General features: G+C 46.4%; 1 protein-coding gene across 1 annotated transcript; it reads right to left on the bottom strand.

Moving 5' to 3' along the window:
* Positions 1-253: 253 nt before the first annotated feature.
* Positions 254-10,690, bottom strand: LOC139385924 (dual specificity protein phosphatase 14-like). Its single transcript, XM_071131219.1, has 2 exons — positions 10,431-10,690; positions 254-2,418 (listed from the first exon to the last, which is right to left on the bottom strand). Exon 2 carries the CDS (start codon positions 2,294-2,296, stop codon positions 1,667-1,669), a length of 630 nt encoding a protein of 209 aa, XP_070987320.1. The 5' UTR covers positions 2,297-2,418; positions 10,431-10,690; the 3' UTR covers positions 254-1,666.
* Positions 10,691-22,915: the final 12,225 nt, after the last annotated feature.

Here is a 22,915-nt window from a genome sequence, read left to right as displayed (position 1 = left end):
CCAATTTGACACAACTGTGGGAAGCATCCCTGTGGAATGCTTTCGACACCTTGTAGAGTCCATGCCCCGACGAATTGAGGCTGTTCTGAGGGCAAAAGGCAACTCAATATTAGTTCCTAATGTTTGGTATACCCAGTGTATATATTATATTTTGTATATACACTAGTGCAGTCACACTGTATCTGGATCCATTATGTTACTCAGCTTCAGTATTATTCCTAATTTACACGGCAAAGTATAAACTGACAATGCATATCAGTAATGTATTTTATTTTGTCATAAATTTCAAACACAAACAGTTACATTAGCTTGTCAATCATTCAATGCCTTAGGGTATGAAACTAAGGGCTCTATTCAATCCGTATCGCGGAAGTTCAGAGTTACAGCGTAATACAAATGTAAAGGCAATGTCCGCAGAGACTGCATTCACGGTAAACGCTGCATATTCGGAAATGACCTTCACATTTCTATTGCACAATCTGTAACGCTTCAGCGATAGAATGAATAGAGCACTAAATTCATGTAAACTTGGCTTTCTGGTTACGCCTGTGACAAGGGCATTGTTCACTTGCTACAGTAATATTAGTATTTTATCTAAAATCTTTTAATGTATAGACTTCTTCCAAACCCCCAAAAAGAGGAAGGTTTATCAATGACAGTACACCAGTTAAGGCCAGGACTCGCTGGTTGTATACTTTCTAGGACCTCTTTTCACTTAAACATCAATATGAGGCAAAAAGAGGGAAATAGAAAGTGTTTCTCCCAAGTCTCTAACACAGTACTGTCTTCCTCTTAACAGAGGGTGGTGACATTCTAAAACAGCATAATATTGTACAATATTAGTACCAGTACAGTATATTCTGCAATATCATCCCCATAGTAAATAGGGACCTTTAAGTGTATACACTAAACCTTAGATGTATTGATTAAAAATGTGTATTCACTAACAGCTTTAAATATTCATTGGGCACCATATATTTTATTTTCTTGATTTCAAATATCTCCCAAGAGCATAATTCAATTTGTCAAAACATTTCTGTACAGTTTTAAACTGAGAACAGGACTGCTGCTAGTTCTCACATTAAAGACAACAGCAAAACTGGCACAAAACTATCACATGACTTTACGTCGGGACTGGACTTCAGTGAGCCACACCGCTGCCTGTCAGAATTGCTGAGTCTAAAGCACCACCTACACCTTCCCAGAATGCTCTTGTTCTTTGGAGTCTGGGGAGTCAAGCTAGACTCCAAAGTCACAGTCTGGGTCTGGCCATTTCAGCTGATCTGGGGTCTGGCTTGGTTGTGGTTCTGTTACTCCTTTGGTCCTGAGGATTCCAGACTTGAGGTGGCCTTGCTCCCTCTCAGAGACAGACAGACGGGGGTTGATGCAGTGTAGTGTAGCATCACCCACCAGTAACAAGTCTGCAGTGTAGTGACTGATTACTAAGACTCCCTACATCCCAATGCATTCATTAATTAAGCTTCACAAAGACAGACAGTCACACGTTTCATCTCACTCTGCATCTCTGGCTGGAGGAACATGCATGAACCGGCAGCCCTGGAGGACTGGAGGGGAGAAGGACTGGGATGCAACAGAGTCGGTCATCCGCCCTGCTCACTCTAATCTCAGTCTCCTTCCCTCCCATTGGCGAGGCCCCAGCTCTCCTCTACAGGCCCCAGTAGGGTGCCAGATTCCTGCGCTCCCGCTCGTAGACGTCAGGTATCACCCCGTAAGGGGTCTGTACCATTTTCACAGAGTTCCTGCCAAACAGCTTCCTTTCGTAGTCGATGAGCTGACGCCAGAAGCCCCCGTTGGGCCGGATGACTGGCCGGCGGGACTTGACCCAAGCGTGGGCCTCAGCCAGAGACACACGGTGGTACTTCATCAGGTAGGCCAGGCACAGGGAGGCTGAGCGGCTCACCCCTGCAGCACAATGCACCAACACGGCCCCCCGCTTTCTCCCCACACTGTGGATCTTATCAGCTATGCTGTCGAAGTACAGGGAGAGGGGGGAGTGGGGCATGTCCGCCAGGGGTACCTTTACATACTCCACGTGGGGCCAGTTGAAGTTGGGCAGCTCGATAGTGGCGTTGACCACGCAGGTGATGCCCTTGGACAGCAGCAGGCTGCGGTTGGACGCCACGTTTCCCCGGCTCAGGAAGAGGTTGGGGGTGATCTGGGCGATGCCCCCTAGCAGACTGCTGTTCTCTGTGAGAAGCCTTGGCACGGCCGTAGGCACCACTGAGCTGTGGTGGTGGTGATGGTGGAAAAAGCTGCCTTGACTGCGGGAACCCATTGTAGAATAGAGTAAGAGTGACAGGAGATTGGTACAGAGAGAGCAGGAGGATGAATAACAGAAAGGTCTTCAGAGGCCTGAGGTCATGTTGGAACAGCAGAAGCAGACAGCAGGAGATTCACCTGAAACAACAAAGGCACACATCCCAATTTCAGACCAAATTGGGCATCAGTTTTTTCCATTTCTATATAAAAATAAAAATAAATTATTCAACTGGCAAACATACAGGTAACTGTCAAAATAAAGGAAACAGCAACATATAGTGTCTTAATAGGGCGTTGTGCCACCATGAGCCAGAACAGCTTCAATGCACTTTGGCATAGATTCTACAAGTGTCTGGAACTCTATTGGAGGGATGCGACACCATTCATCACTTGGTGTTTTGTTGATGATGGAAAAATGCTGTCTCAGGCGCCACTCCAGAATCTCTCATAAGTGTTCAATTGGGTTGAGATCTGGTGACTGAGACAGCCATGGCATATGGTTGACATTTTAATGCTCCTCAAACCATTCAGTGACTATTTGTGCCCTGTGAATGGAGGCATTGTCATCCTATGGGGGCATATCCACGGTAATCAAAATAATGGCCTGCCCAGCATGTTTTATACATGTTTTATACATGACCCTAAGCATGATGGGATGTTAATTTCTTAATTAACTCAGGAACCACACCTATGTGGAAGCATCTGCTTTCAATATACTTGGTATCCCTCATTTACTCAAATGTTTCCATTATTTTGGAAGTTACCTACACAATTACATCGGATGGTGCCATTAAAGCTATTTGCAATGACTCATCAAATTAGGTATATTGATCTTTTTGGATGACCTTGTGCTGTGACAGAACAGTTCTGTCTATGGTAAATGTTGCGCCAAGTCATCCATCGCTTTTCCAGGAGAGAGAGATGGGTGTGTGGCCTGCAGTGCCAGTACCAGCCAGGGTCTTTTTACCCCCTCAGGGAAGGTATGGTGGTGGGTCAGTGGCTGTAAAACGCCTCGAAGGCATATATGGATTGGAGCCAGAGAGCCAGATGCCCCATCACAGCACAGGAGAGGCTAACAAGAACAAACTGAACAACACAGCAAACTAAAAATATGCACTGGGCTGGGGACTTATTCCTGTAACAGGTCACACAGTGGCTTCCAGTAAGTGGAACCAGAAGATTGTTACTGTCTTCCTCTGTCACTGTCTTCTTCTGTCTCTCCCTGTCTTCCCCTTTCTCTCCCTGTCTCTCCCGGTCTTCCTCTGTTTCTCCCTGTCTTCCCCTTTCTCTCCCGGTCTTCCTCTGTTTCTCCCTATGTGTCTCCCTATGTCTCTCCCTGTCTTCCTCTGTCTTCCTCTGTCTCTCCCCGTCTTCCTCTGTCTCTCCCCGTCTTCCTCTGTCTCTCCCCGTCTTCCTCTGTCTCTCCCCGTCTTCCTCTGTCTCTCCCCGTCTTCCTCTGTCTCTCCCCGTCTTCCTCTGTCTCTCCCCGTCTTCCTCTGTCTCTCCCCGTCTTCCTCTGTCTCTCCCCGTCTTCCTCTGTCTCTCCCCGTCTTCCTCTGTTTCTCCCCGTCTTCCTCTGTCTCTCCCCGTCTTCCTCTGTCTCTCCCCGTCTTCCTCTGTCTCTCCCCGTCTTCCTCTGTCTCTCCCTGTCTTCCTGTCTCCCTCTGTCTCTCTCTGTCTCTCCCTGTCTTCCTCTGTCTCTCCCTGTCTTCCTCTGTCTCTCCCTGTCTTCCTCTGTCTCTCTCTGTCTCTCCCTGTCTCTCCCCGTCTTCCTCTGTCTCTCCTCGTCTTCCTCTGTCTTCCTCTGTCTTCCTCGGTCTCTCCCTGTCTCTCCCTGTCTTCCTCGGTCTCTCCCTGTCTTCCTCTGTCTCTCCCTGTCTTCCTCTGTCTCTCCCTCTGTCTCTCCCTGTCTTCCTCTGTCTCTCCCTGTCTTCCTCTGTCTCTCCCTGTCTCTCCCTGTCTTCCCATTTCTCTCCCTGTCTCTCCCTGTCTTCCTCTGTCTCTCCCTGTCGTCCTCTGTCTCTCCCTGTCTTCCTCTGTCTTCCTCTGTCTTCCTCTGTCTCTCCCTGTCTTCCTCTGTCTCTCCCTGTCTTCCTCTGTCTCTCCCTGTCTTCCCCTTTCTCTCCCTGTTTTCCTCTGTCTCTCCCTGTCTTCCTCTGTCTCTCCCTGTCTTCCTCTGTCTCTCCCTGTCTTCCTCTGTCTCTCCCCGTCTTCCTCTGTCTCTCCCCGTCTTCCTCTGTCTCTCCCCGTCTTCCTCTGTCTCCCTTTGTCTCTCCCAGTCTTCCTCTGTCTCTCCCCGTCTTCCTCTGTCTCTCCCCGTCTTCCCCTGTCTCTCCCCGTCTTCCCATTTCTTATCCCGTCTCTCCCTGTCTTCTTCTGTCTCTCCCCGACTTCCCCTGTCTCTCCCCGTCTTCCTCTGTCTCTCCCCGTCTTCCTCTGTCTCTCCCCGTCTTCCTCTGTCTCCCTTTGTCTCTCCCAGTCTTCCTCTGTCTCTCCCCGTCTTCCTCTGTCTCTCCCCGTCTTCCTCTGTCTCTCCCCGTCTTCCTCTGTCTCTCCCCGTCTTCCTCTGTCTCTCCCCGTCTTCCTCTGTCTCTCCCCGTCTTCCTCTGTCTCTCCCCGTCTTCCTCTGTCTCTCCCCGTCTTCCTCTGTCTCTCCCCGTCTTCCTCTGTCTCTCCCCGTCTTCCTCCGTCTCTCCCCGTCTTCCTCCGTCTCTCCCCGTCTTCCTCCGTCTCTCCCCGTCTTCCTCCGTCTCTCCCCGTCTTCCTCCGTCTCTCCCCGTCTTCCTCGGTCTCTCCCCGTCTTCCTCCGTCTCTCCCCGTCTTCCTCCGTCTCTCCCCGTCTTCCTCCGTCTCTCCCCGTCTTCCTCCGTCTTTCCCCGTCTTCCTCCGTCTCTCCCTGTCTTCCTCCGTCTCTCCCTGTCTCTCCCCGACTTCCCCTGTCTCTCCCCGACTTCCTCTGTCTCTCCCCGTCTTCCTCTGTCTCTCCCTCGGTCTCCCCCAGTCTCCCTCGGTCTCTCCCTATGTCTTCCCCTTTCTCTCCCTGTCTCCCTCTGTCTCTTCCTGTCTCCCTCGGTCTCTCCCTGTCTCCCTCGGTCTCTCCCTGTCTCCCTCGGTCTCTCCCTCGGTCTCTCCCTGTCTCCCTCGGTCTCTCCCTCGGTCTCTCCCTGTCTCCCTCGGTCTCTCCCTGTCTCCCTCGGTCTCCCTATGTCTTCCCCTTTCTCTCCCTGTCTCCCTCGGTCTCTCCCTGTCTCCCTATGTCTTCCCCTTTCTCTCCCTGTCTCCCTCTGTCTCTCCCTGTCTTCCTCTGTCTCTCCCTGTCTTCCTCTGTCTCTCCCCGTCTTCCCCTGTCTCTCCCCCTTTCTCTCCCCGTCTTCCCCTGTCTCTCCCCGTCTTCCCCTGTCTCTCCCCGTCTTCCTCTGTCTCTCCCTCGGTCTCTCCCTATGTCTTCCCCTTTCTCTCCCTGTCTCCCTCGGTCTCTCCCTGTCTCCCTCGGTCTCTCCCTGTCTCCCTCGTTCTCTCCATGTCTCCCTCGGTCTCCCTATGTCTTCCCATTTCTCTCCCTGTCTCCCTCTGTCTTCCTGTCCCTCCCCGTCTTCCTGTCTCCCTATGTTTCTCCCCATCTCCCCCTGTCTCCCTATGCCTCTCTATGTCTCTCCCTATCTCCCTCTGTCTCCCTGTCTCCCTGTCTCCCCCTATCTCCCTATGTCTCCCTCTGTCTTCCTGTCTTCCTATGTCTCTTCCTGTCTTCCCCTGTCTTCCTGTCTCCCTGTCTCCCCCTGTCTCCCTGTCTCCCTGTCTCCCTCTGACTCGGTTGGCCTCCCTCTTCCTTGTTTCTCTCCGCCTCTCTCTGTCTTTCTCTGACTCCCCCTGTTTCTCTCTGACCCTCTATATCTCCCTCTGTCTGTCTCTCTCCCCCTGCCTCCACCTACCATATGGACATTAGTCCTCTGGAGGCAGATACACAACACCAGCTCCTCCAGCTCCTCCAGATCTCCTACATACAGATCACATCGCTCCAGTCTCTGATGAGTAGGACCCTTCATCCATCTGCATTTAAATTGAAGTTAGTTATCTGGGGGAGCACAGAGCTTAAGGCACTACTTCACACACTGTTGCACCGTCGTGCGCCATCCCATCCACACCTTGCACACTAGCCGGGGGAGCTGTCTCTCTCCCTCTCTGCCACAGTCTGGTTAACAAGCCACACGGATCAAATCAAACACATTAAATAGGAATTAAATCTGCCGTCTGTGCTGGAAGCACCTGCACACCCCATGTCACCCTCCACCTCAATGTGGTTGTTTTTTGAGGCTCTCTCTGTATGACACACACACATATCATAATGCCACTAACCAGGACAGATAGCGCCTGCTGTCTACCAGAGAGCTTAATTTTAATGGTAGTAACAGGAATATCCTTCTACTTTAGTGCACAGCACAGGAATGTCATTCTGCCTGGGGGCTGAGGCTGCATTCCCATCAATGAACCTATATGGCCCAGTTTGAGCAAGTTGTTTGTCTCCCTTATCCCCCTGCCTTCTCTCCCTCCCCAGGACTAATACACATCCTGCTATCCTATTCCCCTCCGATGCTAACGGAATAGAAATCTTCTCAGCCCGGTTCCCGAGCTACCATTCACTCTGGTCTGCACCTTGCCTGTTCACACATGCAGTGGTTGCCATGAAACACTTAGGTGCAGCTGACCACAATCTTTCTCACAGTTGCCGCTGGTGATAAAATACCTGCAGTGACAGCAATACTGGGAGCAGTTTATGACTGTGTATAGACAGATAGTGACTGATTCAAAATTACATTTAATGGGAGAAAGTGGACAGGATATGCCAGAGGCGTCATGCCCATAGGGGGCACAGAGGCACGTGTCCCCTCAGATTTGTCCTCTTCTTTTAATTTATTTGATCTTTATGAACAGAAAAAAAAATGTTTCTCTGTAATACTTCTGTCCACCGAGCAATTTTATGAAGTTGGCTTTAGCTAACCCAGATAGGTTCCCAATCTCCCAACCTTTCAGGCTGTCAATCAAGTTAGAGTAGCTAGCTTGTCTAGCTATCTTATCTGGCATGCCTGCTGGCAAGGCTGGTAGACCTTTGAAGCAATTACTGAATGTACTGAATAAGACTCACATTCCTTTCAATCTTTTACCAGATTTTAGAAGAGATGGAGAGAAGCATAATAAGCACCAGTCAGGAGGATACAAACAGGAAATATGCTGAGATGAGGTATGCTTAGATATGCAGAAAAATACATTTTTGACATAGTATGATATGAGTATGGCTCTAGATTGCAGGAAAAAGCTGTTTCAGGTGTTTGAAAAAGCAAAATGATCAAACCACCCCCTCGGCATGCTTACGTACGTTGTGTGCCCTCAGATTTTTGGGGTACATGACTCCCCTGGGACATACCACATACACCGACTGGCCTGAGATTAATTTTGTGCGTCTTTTTTAAGGCTAAGTTTAGTCCATAGTCAGAATAAAGGCTAACTGTTTTGCTGCAGTGACCCAAGCCCTGTTTATACCTGCGGTTAACATCCGTCCTTTGTCATGGCCTGATCTTGTCTGTTTACACTTATAAGATCTCATCACAATCAGATCGAAATGCGTCTTTTAATCATCAACACCTGAAGATCAGGACAAAGGCTGCATGTTAGAACTAGGTATAAACAGAGCTCATGTGACCAGCGTGAGGCAGTACCTGCCGGCCAAAAACAGGGCAATGGAGGGAATGAAAAAACAGGAAATAAGCACAAAACTCCTGCCTGGCTCTTCCAAAGTGCTGATGTGCCATGGCACTGGCTTTGCTGACATTCTCTCCATCCACATGGCTATTTATATCTGGCTTGGCCTGGGCAGAGGGGCTGAGGAGGCAGGGAGTGGAGAAGAGGAGAGAAGGAGACTATGCAGGGGCTATCACAGAGATGAGCCTACTATATGTTGGCAAAGAGATGTCTCTCTGTCAATCGAATCTGCTCTGTCGTTTAATTTTCCAGAATAAATATGTCAGCGGAAAATAGAGCTGAGAGAGGGAGCAGCTTGAGACACATTTACAGGATGCTTATACAAGTGGTTAGCACCTTCCACAGTGTTAACACTAATATCCGCTTTGGAGGCACATCAGGGCCCGTTCTCACCACACGGGCCTGCCATGTGGCTGGTGCTTGACTTTACTTGGCTCTCCTACATCTGCATTGCAAACACACAGCCCATCACTCAGTGTGCGTTTCAGGGCCTGTCAACACAGGGCCCATCACAGATTCTCTGATGCACATCTCGACTCTCTCTCTCTCTCTCTGCATGGGGAGATTTCGCGCAGGTCTGGTTCCACCTCCGACAGCACAAATGGGGAATGTGAGCGACATTGCAGAGAAAATGGAGCCTCATAAATTGGCTCTTCTCCCACACCAAATGTGGACATTCAAAACCAGATCTGAACTGGGCATGTGCAGCTAGCTTAGCAGCTCAATGACAATTACACCCACCGGACAAGACGTGTTTGAAAACACTGAAAATTCCTGAATCAACAAGTGGCTGTCTGAATGGAACAGAAAGGGATGTAAGCAGCAGTGTGCTGTTTTCCCACAATGCAATCCATATTACCCTCATCACCCTCATAGACAGTGTTCCCACAGAGTTACTCTTTATTCTATCGCTAAATGGGAGCTGTGAGAAACTGTACACCTACCCAGAGCCTTCTATGTACAATAAAGGGCTCTGCACTTATACGTTTAGCTGATTCTGATATTTTTTTAAAGATGATATATTGTTACTTACACCAGATAGATGCATAGAAATGTGTTGTTTCACCGGGTCAGCCATCGATTAGTGAACCTCTTCAGCCTAACTTGAAGTGCTAGATGAGAATCTGGTCTGGTTGGTTATGTATGTTTTCCAGTATATCAGAGATGACACTTCACACTTGAGGTCAGGGTTAGGCTATCTTGGCACCTGTCTGAGCAGAGTACCACCTCCCTGTGACACCATCGACTGGGTGCTGCTCATTCACACCACCAATTTGTCGCCTGTCTGTGGAAGCTGCCGTGTAACTGGCTACACAGGGAGTCCAGCCTTGGGGTTTTAAAGTCCCTCTCTTTCCCAGGTAGAGAAGTGGACCCCAGCCACCTGCAGCACCAGCTCATTTAATGACAGGACATTATGGAGGAGTGACCATAAGATATGTTTAAATGTTGTTGTTGTTTTTTTGCCTATGCTGTTTGATTTGTTCAATGTATATCATTTGATCCCTCTCTCTCTCTAGTCGATACAGACACAAAGAATGAACACATTGGTGTTGTGGCAAAATATACCGTATAAATGATATGATCGGTATCACTTTATTTATATTGCATTTGCTAACATGGAGAGCCTTTGTTGCTGCCCTATGGCCAGCTGGCACGATGGGGAGTGAGTGAGTGAGTGAGTGAGTGAGTATTGTACAATCTCCTACTATTTTTATGTCACAGGTATAGTATTACCTGTGATGATCAGACTATGACATTGTACAGTATTAAAAAAGATGTTGGAGATACATGGAAAAGAGGATACTGTATTTCTTATGGAAGGTTGTTTCATTGAGTAGTCTTCTCCTTTTCATCCCTTCTACTTTCATTGAGTGGAAACCTCAACCTGTTACAGTTTGTTTGTGTACGTGCGTGTGTGTGTGCACGCTCGTGTGTGTGTGCGCGCAAAGTGAATAGGTGTGCGTGTATGCCATGTGTTGAACAGTATTCCAGTAGACAACAAGACTACAAGGACTTGTGATTTCTGCAATGTCCTGTAAATCACACAGTAGTCTATTTGATTGTAGGGCAAACACATTATTCCCCTTTTAGTCACACACCAAATGAACAGGATATAATAAAATAACTACAAATTATGCAAATGAATTGCGAATATATATAGAGCGATATAGGCTTGATAACATGTTTTGGTCTCTTGACTAATAGGCTACTGTCAGGCTTTGATAAGCAGTATATCCTACCTTCTCTGTTTCCTATAAGATATTGTAGAAAATCATTCAGAAAGACATGCATAGGCTATGCTTTGCATAATATGTGAGTTTTACATAAAATATTATCTTCACAAGAATAAAACAAAATCTAGATATTTGATAGCATAGAGTATAAAACCAACTTACCAAACCACTTTACTTTGCCTGAGGCGGTGATTTTCCAAGCGCGTTGCTAACACACCACTCCAGGCATGCGGTTGCAGATGATTAAAACTCTGAACATTAGGTAAAGCAGAAAATTCACACAGTCGTAGCCTTGTGGGAAATAAATAGAATATTAATGAATTATTATGTAACAATATCACTAAAATGTCAAAGTGAGCAGAGAGAGAACTCCATGCGAAAGAAATGTTTTCAGCCAGCTCTCCAACGTTCGCGCAGCAACTGTGTCGCGCAGGAAAACATTCGGTACTGAAGCAAAAACCTAGGTGGTAGATATGAAGCGCCTCCCCTCTAAACAACGCAGTCGAAGAAGCTGTCAGACAGCTAGAAAGAGATGTTTACACTCACCATCTGATCTCGGACTCATGATTGTGAATTAGGCTACAGTAAGGAAACGTAGAGTTTGGACCACTGAAATACATGCTTTGGTTGTGGGCATAATGCTGAAATGTTATTATTGTCTATTGCAAAAACATCAGTTTTTCCATCAGAAATGTCTTCATTGAGATGGGGCAAATGTCCTCACTCAGTCTCATCAGCTTTAGGGGGAAAAACAAAATGGCTGGCTAGTTCCAGATGATTGCCTTTGATACAGGCAGAGATAATCTAGTGCAGTGTAACCTGCAATGGATAGGGTACAATAGGTTGGGAGTACCACACATTATTTTTCATGAAATGGTGGTGAAATCTGACTTGCTACTAGGTAGTCTACAGAACTTCACCTACATTGCATCACATAGCTGGTCACATGGGACATCTCTCCAAAAGGAAGTTCTCTTTGAAAACATACACAGGAACAACTGCATATTTTAAAAAATGTCACAATCTTTGCCATAATCTGTCATGCCTGTGGCTGCCATAGTTGACCGATGTCTACTAATATAACTACAAGGAAGCATACTTGAACTTGAAACTTTCCAAACCAAGACACAATGCCAGTGTTTGCTGTTTGTCAGAACAGCCAGTGGCCCTCATGGTCGGAGTTTGAAGGAGTCAAAGAAAACAAAGAGAAAAGATTAGAGGAAAACCTGATACCTTTAGCAGGAATCAGATCTGTGATGTCTATGTTTTATCCCAAATGGCACCCTATTCCCTACATAGTGCACTCCTTTTGACCAGAGTCCTGTGGGTCCTGGTCAAAAGTAGTGCACTACATTAGGAAACGGGTGCCATTTGGAATGCACACAACCATAGACATCCCAGTTCTATGAATGCTGTTGGACAGTTACCAAGCCCTTGTGAAGGTCTGGCTGGTCTCATTAGGGGATTGAACGAAAGGCTCAGAGAATGAACACAGGATGGAGAATTCCATGCACTACAGTGTACCGCTTGACCTTATTCTGCCTTTGGGTATCCTTTCATTCTTCACATTACATTTGAATTATGTGATTCAGGAAACCTAACAACAAACACACAATAACTGCAAGCAATGAGGTACATTTATTTCACAAAGACTGGACTCCATAGGCCTGTTACTATAGGCCCTATCCTGTGAGTAATCTGTTTGATTTCCTTGTAGAGCGGAGCAGACGGGGGCAGCCCAAGCTGTGAGCTGTGCTGAGGCAGTCTGCTGGCTGGGTGAGATGACCGTACATGACCCATGGCACAGCTCAGAGACCAGGCAGAAAAGCTGCCCCTGTACGGCTTTCCATAAAGCCATTGCGATTTACACTGTCTTCACTACATCCATACACAGCCTATATCAGGGCTGCTGCATGCCAAAGTCTGCGTCCCATGTGGGACCGTAATTCCTATAAAGTGTACTACTTTTGACCAGAGCCTTATTGGTGAAGTATTGCACTATGTATGGAATAGGGTGCCATTTGGGATGCAGTCAAAGTTAATGTTATTTAAAGAGATCCTGAGGGGGGTTTTATCCTAGCCATAAACCCAAGCATGGTCCCTGCTCTAAGTCCCTCCTAATTACCTTCAATGCTGATAATCACCAAAGTCAATCAACTGTGAAACAAACAGTGGTCTACCTGACTGTGCAGCCACAACACAACACAACACTGGTGATTTAGAGCTGGCTGCCTGGCTAGATTGGATGGGCAGGACGGCAAAGAAACAAGGGGGAGGGAGGAGGGGGGAGTGAAAAGCTTTGTACGTCCCATATGGTGCCCTATTCCCTATGGGCCCTGGTCAAAAGTATTGCACTATATAAGGAATAGGGTGCAATTTGGGACACACACAGGGTGCTGAAAGCTAGTCATACATTGTTCCTCTTTCTATATTGTCATGTCATATTTCATTGAACAGGGCAGGACGAGGTGCAGGAGACAGGTATTAACTCATGCTACATGTCAGTGCTAATCAAAGAATCACAAGAGAAATGCATTGGAAAGGAGCTAATTGTGATAGCAGAGCAAATAGTAATGTCTGCCAATAGAATGAAGGAAATACAAGCCAGCAGTAAGATTTAATAAGGAGTGTTTGGACAGAGGGGGAGGACAACACTGAAAAAAGATAGAGGGAGAGTGACAGGGTATGCATCCCTAATGGAACCCTATTCCTTATTTAGTGCACTATATCAGGAATAGGGTGTCATTGGGGACAGAGACAGAGAGTCACAGAGAGGAAAGCATGTATGAGTGCTGGAGGCTGCAGAGAGGGGGAGAGAGACTCGATTGAGACAGAAATGTCAGATGTGTCACAAGCATTGCGGTGAGATGGTGAGGTGGTTTAATATGGTTCCAGAGCCTTCTGCAATGGAGGCTAAGAATGTACACTCACTGTCACCCCAAAACAACAAGCACCTGCAACCTCATTTCAATGGAGCTGTCTGGTCCAAATGGGTGGGCGGTACCACTGCCCGCTACTCAGAGAGGTGCTCAGATGAGTCGTAGGGTTCAGGTTGCACTAGGGCCACAATGACTTGAATCCGGCTGCCTACTGTATATAACAGAGTTTGTTTGTAGCAGACTTGTGGAAGCAAAGCTGTTAAGCATGCACAGTGACGTCTGTCACACCTGCTGGAGTGTCAAACATTTCACACACAGGCGTCTTTTCACATAACATTGTAGTATGTAACCACATAAATAATGAAGACTGGTGGGGTATAACTACTAGATAACAATGCAGTTTGTTTCTCTATGGCTTATCAATGGCTCATACAGAGAACCTTGAATCCCACTAATAAATTAAGAACATTAAAACATGGCATGATAGCCAGGTTCAATTTAATCATTTAGGAAGAATGTTGGACGTGATAGCTAACCCATTTTAGTGTCCCAGTGAGAGAGAGCGCTACAGAAGAAATAGAAGTGTTATTCCAGAAGCATTGGCAGGAGCTGAGAGAGATCTGCCCCTTAAGAGACGTTAGTACACTCTTAGAAAAAAGCATTATTTGGCTGTCTCCATAGGAGCACCTGTTTTGTTTACAGCTAGAACCCTTTTGGGTTCCATGTAGAAACATCTGTTGAAATGGTTCTACTTGGAACCCAAAAAGGTTCTACCTACAACCAAAAAGGGTTCTTCAAAGGGTTCTCCTATGGGGACAGCCAAGGAACCCTTTTAGGTTCTACATAGCACCTTTATTTTCTAAGCTGAGTGGCTTTCCCACAAAGAGAGATTTCCAGATGGGTTAGAGTGAGAGGAGACTGGCTTTGGGTATGGGGGTCTGCCAGGGAGCTTCAATTGTTTAGGTGGGCATGTCTCTAGATAGCATGGCATCTTTCCACAGAGTTTTACGTCGGTACAGTACAGTCTCTATAGTGGAATTAAAGGCCTGTGTAAAGATGATTTAGTAGGACAAAGTTCAGACAGCACCTGATACTCTGATAATACTATGATATCTGAGAAAATACAGTCTGATCCACCCTGATCCTCTGCTCTGTCACATAGCCTTGCTGCAACACTATCTCAACCAAAAGGGAAGAGCCACTTGCGGATTGTTCTGTCATTTATTTTGGGACTGCCATTGACGCATTATCCTCCTTGGCAGGGAGGTGGTAAGACGAGGCGTGTGGAAAGTGTTTTGTGGTCAGCGATGGAGAGTAGATGTGCTGGACTTGGCTGGCGGTCTAAATTAAGCCCTGGCTGCTGCCATTGATCCCGCAGGCGCCTCCCTCCCTGCATTGCTCCAGCTGTAACCGCAGTAAATAGACCTGGGATCGTAAGTGTTTGCATTGGCAACAGAGCAGGAGAGTCTGGGCTCAGCATGGTGTCTCCCTGTCACTGTGACCAGGACTACTCCCACCTCAAACAACACATTTACCTGCTGCTAGCTACTGCAAAGAAAACCATGCAGAACCAGTGATGCCAGAGCATCAAAGAGCTCTAAAGGAGGGAGGTTGCAAGCTTCGTTGTTGCTCTTTGTCCTAATAGGATAACGATTTGACTGATTGATAATTAATATGCTTGAGAGTAAATGTCTTCAATAAGCGTGCCACATTGAGTGTAAAAACACTGTTATGTGTTTAATGGAATGCAGCTGCTTGCTCTTCGGCTTTGGTTACAGACTCAGCTAGTGAGGAGAAACACGGACAGGGATGGGGGGGGGGGGTCAGTGCTACAGCAGACTCCAATTCTGCTTTGGTTAGTCACGACTCTTTTGCCCAGCAGATGAGCATGAGCAACAGGGCAAGAGAGAAAGTGTGTGTGTGTGTGTGTGTGTGTGTGTGTGTGTGTGTGTGTGTGTGTGTGTGTGTGTGTGTGTGTGTGTGTGTGTGTGTGTGTGTGTGTGTGTGGCTGTGCATATACAAGTATGTGGCTATCAACACAGCTCCCCTCATTGCTCCTCCTTCCCCGAGCCAATCCTCTTTTTAGACTTCAACTCTAGAATGCCTGAGACCTGGTTGCCAAGGGAACCCAGCGTGTTGACAATGGCAGACATGTTCACCTCTGTGTTAATCACTGCCTAGTAATAATGGTGGAAAGGGTCCTGGCAGAAGGGAGCAGGGAGGTTCTCCTTTTGAGCAGGAACAGAAGCAGGGTTACAGTGCATTCAGAAAGTATTCAGACCCCTTGACTTTTTACACATTTTATTATGTTACAGCCTTATTCTAAAATGTATTTTTTCTCTCATCAATCTACACACAATACCCCATAATGACAAAGCAAAAACGAAAATATCACACACCCTTTACTCAGTACTTTGTTGAAGCCCCTTTCGCAGCGATTACAGCCTCGAGTCTTCTTGGGTATGATGCTACAAGCTTGGCACACCTGTATTTAGGGGGTTTCTCCCATTATTCTCTGCAGATCCTCTCAAACTCTATCAGGTTGGATGGGAAGTGTCCTGCACATCTATTTTCAGATCTCTCCAGAGATGTTTGATCAGGTTCAATTCCGGGCTGCCACCACCATGCTTCATCGTAGGGATGGTGCCAGGTTTCCTACAGATGTGACACTTGGCATTCATACCAAAGAGTTCAATCTTGTTTTCATCAGACCAAAGAACGTTGTTTCTCATGGTCTGAGAGTCCTTTAGGTGCCTTTTGGCAAACCCCAAGCGGGCTGTCATGTGCCTTTTACTGAGGAGTGGCTTCCATCTGTCCACTCTACCATAAACGCCTAGATTGGTGGAGTGCTGCGGAGATGGTTGTCCTGGAGGGTTCTTCCATCTCCACAGGAACTGGAGCTCAGTCAGAGTGACCATCGGGTTCTTGGTCATCTCACTGACCAAGGCCCTTCTCCCCAGATTGCTCAGTTTGGCCGGGCGGCCAGCTCCAGGAAGAATCTTGGTGGTTCCAAACTTCTTCCATTTAAGAATGATGGAGGCCACTGTGTTCTTGGGGATCTTCATTGCTGCAGACATTTTTTGGTACCCTTCCCCAGGTCTGTGCCTCGACACAATCCTGTCTTGTAGCTCTCAGGACAATTCCTTCGACCTCATGGCTTGGTTTATGCTCTGACATACGCTGTCAACTGTGGGACCTTACATAGACAGGTGTGTGCCTTTCCAAATCATGTCAAATCAACTGAATTTACCACAGGTGGACTCTAGTCATGTTGTAGAAACATCTCAAGGATGATCATTGGAAACAGGATGCACCTGAGCTCAATTTCGAGTCTCATTGCTAAGTGTCTGAATACTTGTGTAAATAAGGTATTTCTGTTTTTTATTTTTAATGCATTTTCAAAAATTCTAAAAAGCTGTTTTCACTTCGTCATTATGGGGTGTTGTGTATAGATTGATGAGGATTTTTGAAAAAGGGAAGGGGTCTGAATATTTCCCAAATGCACTGTATGTCCCAAATGGCACTCTGTTCCCTAAATAGTGGGATACTATATAGGATTTAGGACCCTAGTGGTCCTGGTTAAAAGAAGTATACTATATATGGAATAGTGTGTCATTTGGCACACAGCCTAGGACTCCACTGACCAGAAAAAAAAGCCAAGAGTGCTTGTTTATTCAACCAACTGGAAGGAAATATCTCTCTTCCCTTTTCACCGAATAACACTGCAGTTCAAAGCAAAGTTGAAAATCGATACTGAGGAAGACGGGGGATGCTTTAAAACCAAGATGCCCATTTCTTTAGGAGAGCTGTGTTTTTATCCAATGTCTCTTCAGAGTTTACACAATACTTAGGGCTTTGTAAAATGCTTCCTCACTTCAACACTGAGAACTGCACAGAACGAGATCATGTGAGGTGAGACCTGACAGGCACTGAATGATGACTCAAAATATCAGCAAATAAACATTACTTCCTGTGCATGATCCTGAAGAGTCAATTTATCTTATCTTACAGTGTCTTGTGCTTACTGTGTATGCGTACACAACAGAGCTGTGAGTGCTATTCATCCAAATATATGTTTGTCAGATGTATTGCAAGGTATTGATTGATCATATTTCCTTGATGACTGAACATAGACAGACAGAATTTAACTGATTAATCTAGTAGTTGAGACTACTAGAACAAGGGCACTGATGCCATCCATTTCAATCCATCTTATACACTACATGACCAAGCGTATGTGGACACCTGATTGTCGAACATCTTATGCCAAAGCAATGGGAATTAATATGGAGTTGGTCCACCCTTTGCTGCTATAACAGCCTCCACACTTCTGGGAAGGCATTCCACTAGATGTTGGAACATTGCTACCGGGACTTGCTTCCATTTAGCCACAGGAGAATTATTGAGCTTAGAATGTTGGGCGATTAGGCTTGGCTCGCAGTTGGCGTTCCAATTCATCCCAACGGTGTTCAATGGGGTTGAAGTCAGGGCTCTGTGCAGGCCAGTGAAATTCTTCCACAAATCGCTTTGTGCACGGGGGCATTGTCATGCTGAAAGAGGAAAGGGCCTTCCCCAAACTGTTGCCACAAAGTTGTTCATGGTGATCTTAGGCTTGTGTGCAGCTGCTCGGCCATGGAAATCCATTTCATGAAACTCCTGATGAACAGTTCTTGTGCTGATGTTGCTTCCAGAGGCAGTTTGGAACTCGGTAGTAAGTGCTGCAACCGAGGTCAGACAATTCTTACGCGCTACGTGCTTCAGTACTCAATGGTACTGTTCTGTGAGATTGTGTGGTCTACCACTTCGCAGCTGAGCCGTTGTTCCTCCTAGACGTATCCACTTCACAATAACAGCACTCACAGTTGACCGGGCAGCTTCAGCTGGGCCGAAATTTGACGAACTGACTTGTTGGAGAGATGGAATCCTATGACGGTGCCACGTTGAAAATCACTGAGCTCTTCAGTAAGGCCATTCTACAGCTAATGTTTCTCTATGGAGATTGCATGGCTGTGTGCTCGATTTTATACACCTGTCAGCAACAGGTGTGGTTGTAATAGCCAAATCCACAAATTCGAGGGGTGTCCACATACTTTTGTATATATAGTGTATATTAACAGCTGCAAAAAGGAAAAACAACAGTACTGTGTGCTGGGGAAAACAGGTTCCACTTGCATTCTGTGCTTTATGCAAAATGCAGAAAGTGGAGCTATCACATGCACTTTAGCTTCAATGGATGTACAGAGTAGAGTTTCCCAAAAAGGAAGTCAGTACCACTTCACCTTTGTAGGGAGGGATGAAGGGATGGACGGGGGAAGGGAGGGATGGTGAGTGCATATGAACAGACAGTGTGTGGTTGAAGAGAGAAATGGCAGATCTCCACACACAGAGCACTGACACTAACATCTGCTCCATCTGCCTGCTGCCCCTGCCAGCTTGGTATTATACTGTAGCTAAACCCAGCCATCTTGGTTTTACACTGTAGCTAAACCCAGCCAGCGTGGTTTTATACTGTAGCTAAACCCAGCCAGCTTGGTTTTACACTGTAGGTAAACCCAGCCAGCTTGGATTTATACTGTAGCTAAACCCAGCCAGCTTGGTTTTACACTGTAGCTAAACCCTGCCAGCTTGGTTTTATACTGTAGCTAAACCCTGCCAGCTTAGTTTTATACTGTAGCTAAACCCTACCAGCTTAGTTTTATACTGTTAAACCCAGCCAGCTTAGTTTTATACTGTAGCTAAACCCAGCCAGCCCAGCCAGCTTAAACCCAGCCAGCTTGGTATTATACTGTAGCTAAACCCTGCCAGCTTGGTTTTATACTGTAGCTAAACCCTAGCCAGCTTGGTTTTATACTGTAGCTAAACCCTGCTAAACCCTACCAGCTTGGTTTTATACTGTAGCTAAACCCTGCTTGGTTTTATACAGCTAAACCCTGCCAGCTTGGTTTTATACTGTAGCTAAACCCTGCCAGCTTGGTTTGATACTGTAGCTAAACCCAGCCAGCTTGGTTTTACACTGTAGCTAAACCCTGCCAGCTTGGTTTAATACTGTAGCTAAACCCAGCCAGCTTAGCATTATACTGTAGCTAAACCCAGCCAGCTTGGTTTTACACTGTAGCTAAACCCTGCCAGCTTGGTTTAATACTGTAGCTAAACCCAGCCAGCTTAGCATTATACTGTAGCTAAACCCAGCCAGCTTGGTTTTACACTGTAGCTAAACCCTGCCAGTTTAATACTGTAGCTAAACCCAGCCATCTTAGCATTATACTGTAGCTAAACCCAGCCAGCTTGGCTTAAACCCAGCCAGCTTGGTATTATACTGTAGCTAAACCCAGCCAGCTTGGTTTTACACTGTAGCTTGGTTTTATACTGTAGCTAAACCCTACCAGCTTGGTTTTATACTGTAGCTAAACCCAGCCAGCTTGGTTTTATACTGTAGCTAAACCCTGCCAGCTTGGTTTTATACTGTAGCTAAACCCTGCCAGCTTGGTTTAATACTGTAGCTAAACCCAGCCAGCTTAGCATTATACTGTAGCTAAACCCAGCCAGCTTGGTTTTACACTGTAGCTAAACCCAGCCAGCTTGGTATTATACTGTAGCTAAACCCAGCCAGCTTGGTTTTACACTGTAGCTAAACCCAGCCAGCTTGGTATTATACTGTAGCTAAACCCAGCCAGCTTGGTATTATACTGTAGCTAAACCCAGCCATCTTGGTTGTATACTGTAGCTAAACCCTGCCAGCTTGGTTTGATACTGTAGCTAAACCCAGCCAGCTTGGTTTTACACTGTAGCTAAACCCAGTCAGCTTGGTTTTATACTGTAGCTAAACCCTGCCAGCTTGGTTTTATACTGTATCTAAACCCAGCCAGCTTGGTTTAACACTGTAGCTAAACCCAGCCAGCTTGGTTTTATACTGTAGCTAAACCCTGCCAGCTTGGTTTTATACTGTAGCTAAACCCTGCCAGTTTAGTTTTATACTGTAGCTAAACCCAGCCAGCTTGGTTTTATACTGTAGCTAAACCCTGTCAGCTTGGTTTTATACTGTAGCTAAACCCTCCCAACTTGGTTTTATACTGTCGCTAAATCCTGCCAGCTTGGTTTTAAACTGTAGCTAAACCCTGCCAGCTTGGTTTTATACTGTCGCTAAACCCTGCCAGCTTGGTTTTATACTGTAGCTAAACCCTGCCAGCTTGGTTTTACACTGTAGCTAAACCCTGCCAGCTTGGTTTTATACTGTAGCTAAACCCTGCCAGCTTGGTTTTATACTGTATCTAAACCCAGCCAGCTTGGTTTAACACTGTAGCTAAACCCAGCCAGCTTGGTTTTATACTGTAGCTAAACCCTGCCAGCTTGGTTTTATACTGTAGCTAAACCCTGCCAGTTTAGTTTTATACTGTAGCTAAACCCAGCCAGCTTGGTTTTATACTGTAGCTAAACCCTGCCAGCTTGGTTTTATACTGTAGCTAAACCCTGCCAGCTTAGTTTTATACTGTAGCTAAACCCTGCCAGCTTAGTTTTATACTGTAGCTAAACCCTGCCAGCTTAGTTTTATACTGTAGCTAAACCCTGCCAGCTTAGTTTTATACTGTAGCTAAACCCTGCCAGCTTAGTTTTATACTGTAGCTAAACCCTGCCAGCTTAGTTTTATACTGTAGCTAAACCCTGTCAGCTTGGTTTTATACTGTAGCTAAACCCTCCCAACTTGGTTTTATACTGTCGCTAAATCCTGCCAGCTTGGTTTTAAACTGTAGCTAAACCCTGCCAGCTTGGTTTTATACTGTAGCTAAACCCTGCCAGCTTGGTTTTATACTGTAGCTAAACCCTGCCAGCTTGGTTTTACACTGTAGCTAAACCCTGCCAGCTTGGTTTTATACTGTAGCTAAACCCTGCCAGCTTGGTTTTATACTGTCGCTAAACCCTGTCGGCTTGGTTTTATACTGTAGCTTAACCCTGCCAGCTTGGTTTTATACTGTAGCTAAACCCTGCCAGCTTGGTTTTATACTGTAGCTAAACCCTGTCAGCTTGGTTTTATACTGTAGCTAAACCTTGCCAGCTTGGTTTTATACTGTCGCTAAACCCTACCAGCTTGGTTTTACACTGTAGCTAAACCCAGCCAGCTTGGTTTTACACTGTAGCTGGGCCCAGCCTGCTAGGTTTTATACTGTCGCTAAACCCTACCAGCTTGGTTTTACACTGTAGTTAAACCCAGCCTGCTTGGTTTTATACTGTCGCTAAACCCTACCAGCTTGGTATTACACTGTAGTTAAACCCAGCCAGCTTGGTTTTACACTGTAGCTGGGCCCAGCCTGCTTGGTTTTATACTGTCGCTAAACCCTACCAGCTTGGTTATACACTGTAGTTAAACCCAGCCAGCTTGGTTTTACACTGTAGCTGGGCCCAGCCGGCTTGGTTTTACACTCCCCCCAAGACAAGCAACATCTCGTCGTCAAAAGCTTTTGTTGTAATTTGAACAACTAAACTTACTGATGAGTTTTTTATTCCAAATAACATTCAGCCGTTGTATACCGAAGGGTTTCCCAAACTTGGTCCTGGGGCCTCCCTTGGGGGCACATTTCCCCCAGCACTACACAGCGTATTCAAATAATTGAAGCTTGATGAGTTGGTTATTTGAATCAGCTGTGTAGTGCACACAGTGGGCCCCAGGATCGAGTTTAGGAAACCCTGGTATACAGCACTCATCTAACTCAACTGCTGCAATAAATCCAGAGAAAACTCCAGACAACCCAACAAATGAACTTGTTTACCTGGCCATGAGACCCTGGTTTCAAAATGAATGTCCCAGAGCTTCTTACTGCCTGATAAATATTCTCTCGCCCACAGAACCTCATCCTGATTTCCTCCCATGACACCTGACTCTATCTACGCCCCAAACGACACCCTATTCACTTTATAGTGCACTACTTTTGACCAGGCCTGGCCTATGGGCTCTGGTCAAAAGTAGAGCACTTTATAGAGAATAATGTACCATTTCGGACACAGTCTCTCTTTCCTGTTTCACACTCAATCTTTTCACCAGGAGGTAGGCGGGTGGCAGTGTGTATGTCCCAAATGACACCCTGTTCCCTATATAGTGCACTATTTTTAACCTGGGCCCACTTGGAAGGCAGATAAGGGCTCACGTTGCCCCGCAGTCACATTGATCGAGAGCCCAGTCATTGTACCTGGGAGGCAGCGCTTACACCAACATGCCCTGCAGCAGAAAGAAGGTTAAATAAATGCTGACACCTTTTTTAAAACTCTCCCATACACCTACAACCTCACGAGAAAGAATATTAGGTTGCAAAACAGACTTTGTGGCTTCTTCCTCCCTGTAAGCGGAGCACATTTCCAGGCCCAAGGCCTCCATTTCAGGAAGCAGCCTCCTCCTTATCATCAAAGGAGGGATCTGGGGCAGTAATCAGATTGTAAGCGCTGCTCTGACGTGACGCCACTGCTCTGATAATGCCATCAGAGTAGAGAGAGGAGGGAGAGGCCGCTGGGCTGGCTGGCTGACTGGATCTAGGTGGTAGTTAGCTCTCCGTCGTCACACCAAAACGTATATTCATTTAACATCCAAGGATCAGTTTTACATCTTAAAGAATAAGGTTATATGGATGGGGAGGGGGTCTGAAACGCTTTATGTATACGACCCCCAGACCCACTCCACTGGCAGAGAATTAATCAAATCAGAGATGGAGCCCATTGTCAAACTGGGAGTCTGGGAGAGGTGTCACTAACAGGACCTGCTTACATAGCAACTCAGCACTGATG

Source organism: Oncorhynchus clarkii, chromosome 27, assembly GCF_045791955.1.
Source record: "Oncorhynchus clarkii lewisi isolate Uvic-CL-2024 chromosome 27, UVic_Ocla_1.0, whole genome shotgun sequence".
NCBI classification, from domain to species: Eukaryota; Metazoa; Chordata; class Actinopteri; order Salmoniformes; family Salmonidae; genus Oncorhynchus; species Oncorhynchus clarkii.
This window is presented reverse-complemented; position numbering and strand designations above follow the sequence as displayed.

What these genes read in the sequence shown, in the direction of transcription:
- LOC139385924 (XM_071131219.1), bottom strand. Translation starts at nt 2,296, where the DNA reads ATGGGTTCCCGCAGTCAAGGCAGCTTTTTCCACCATCACCACCACCAC.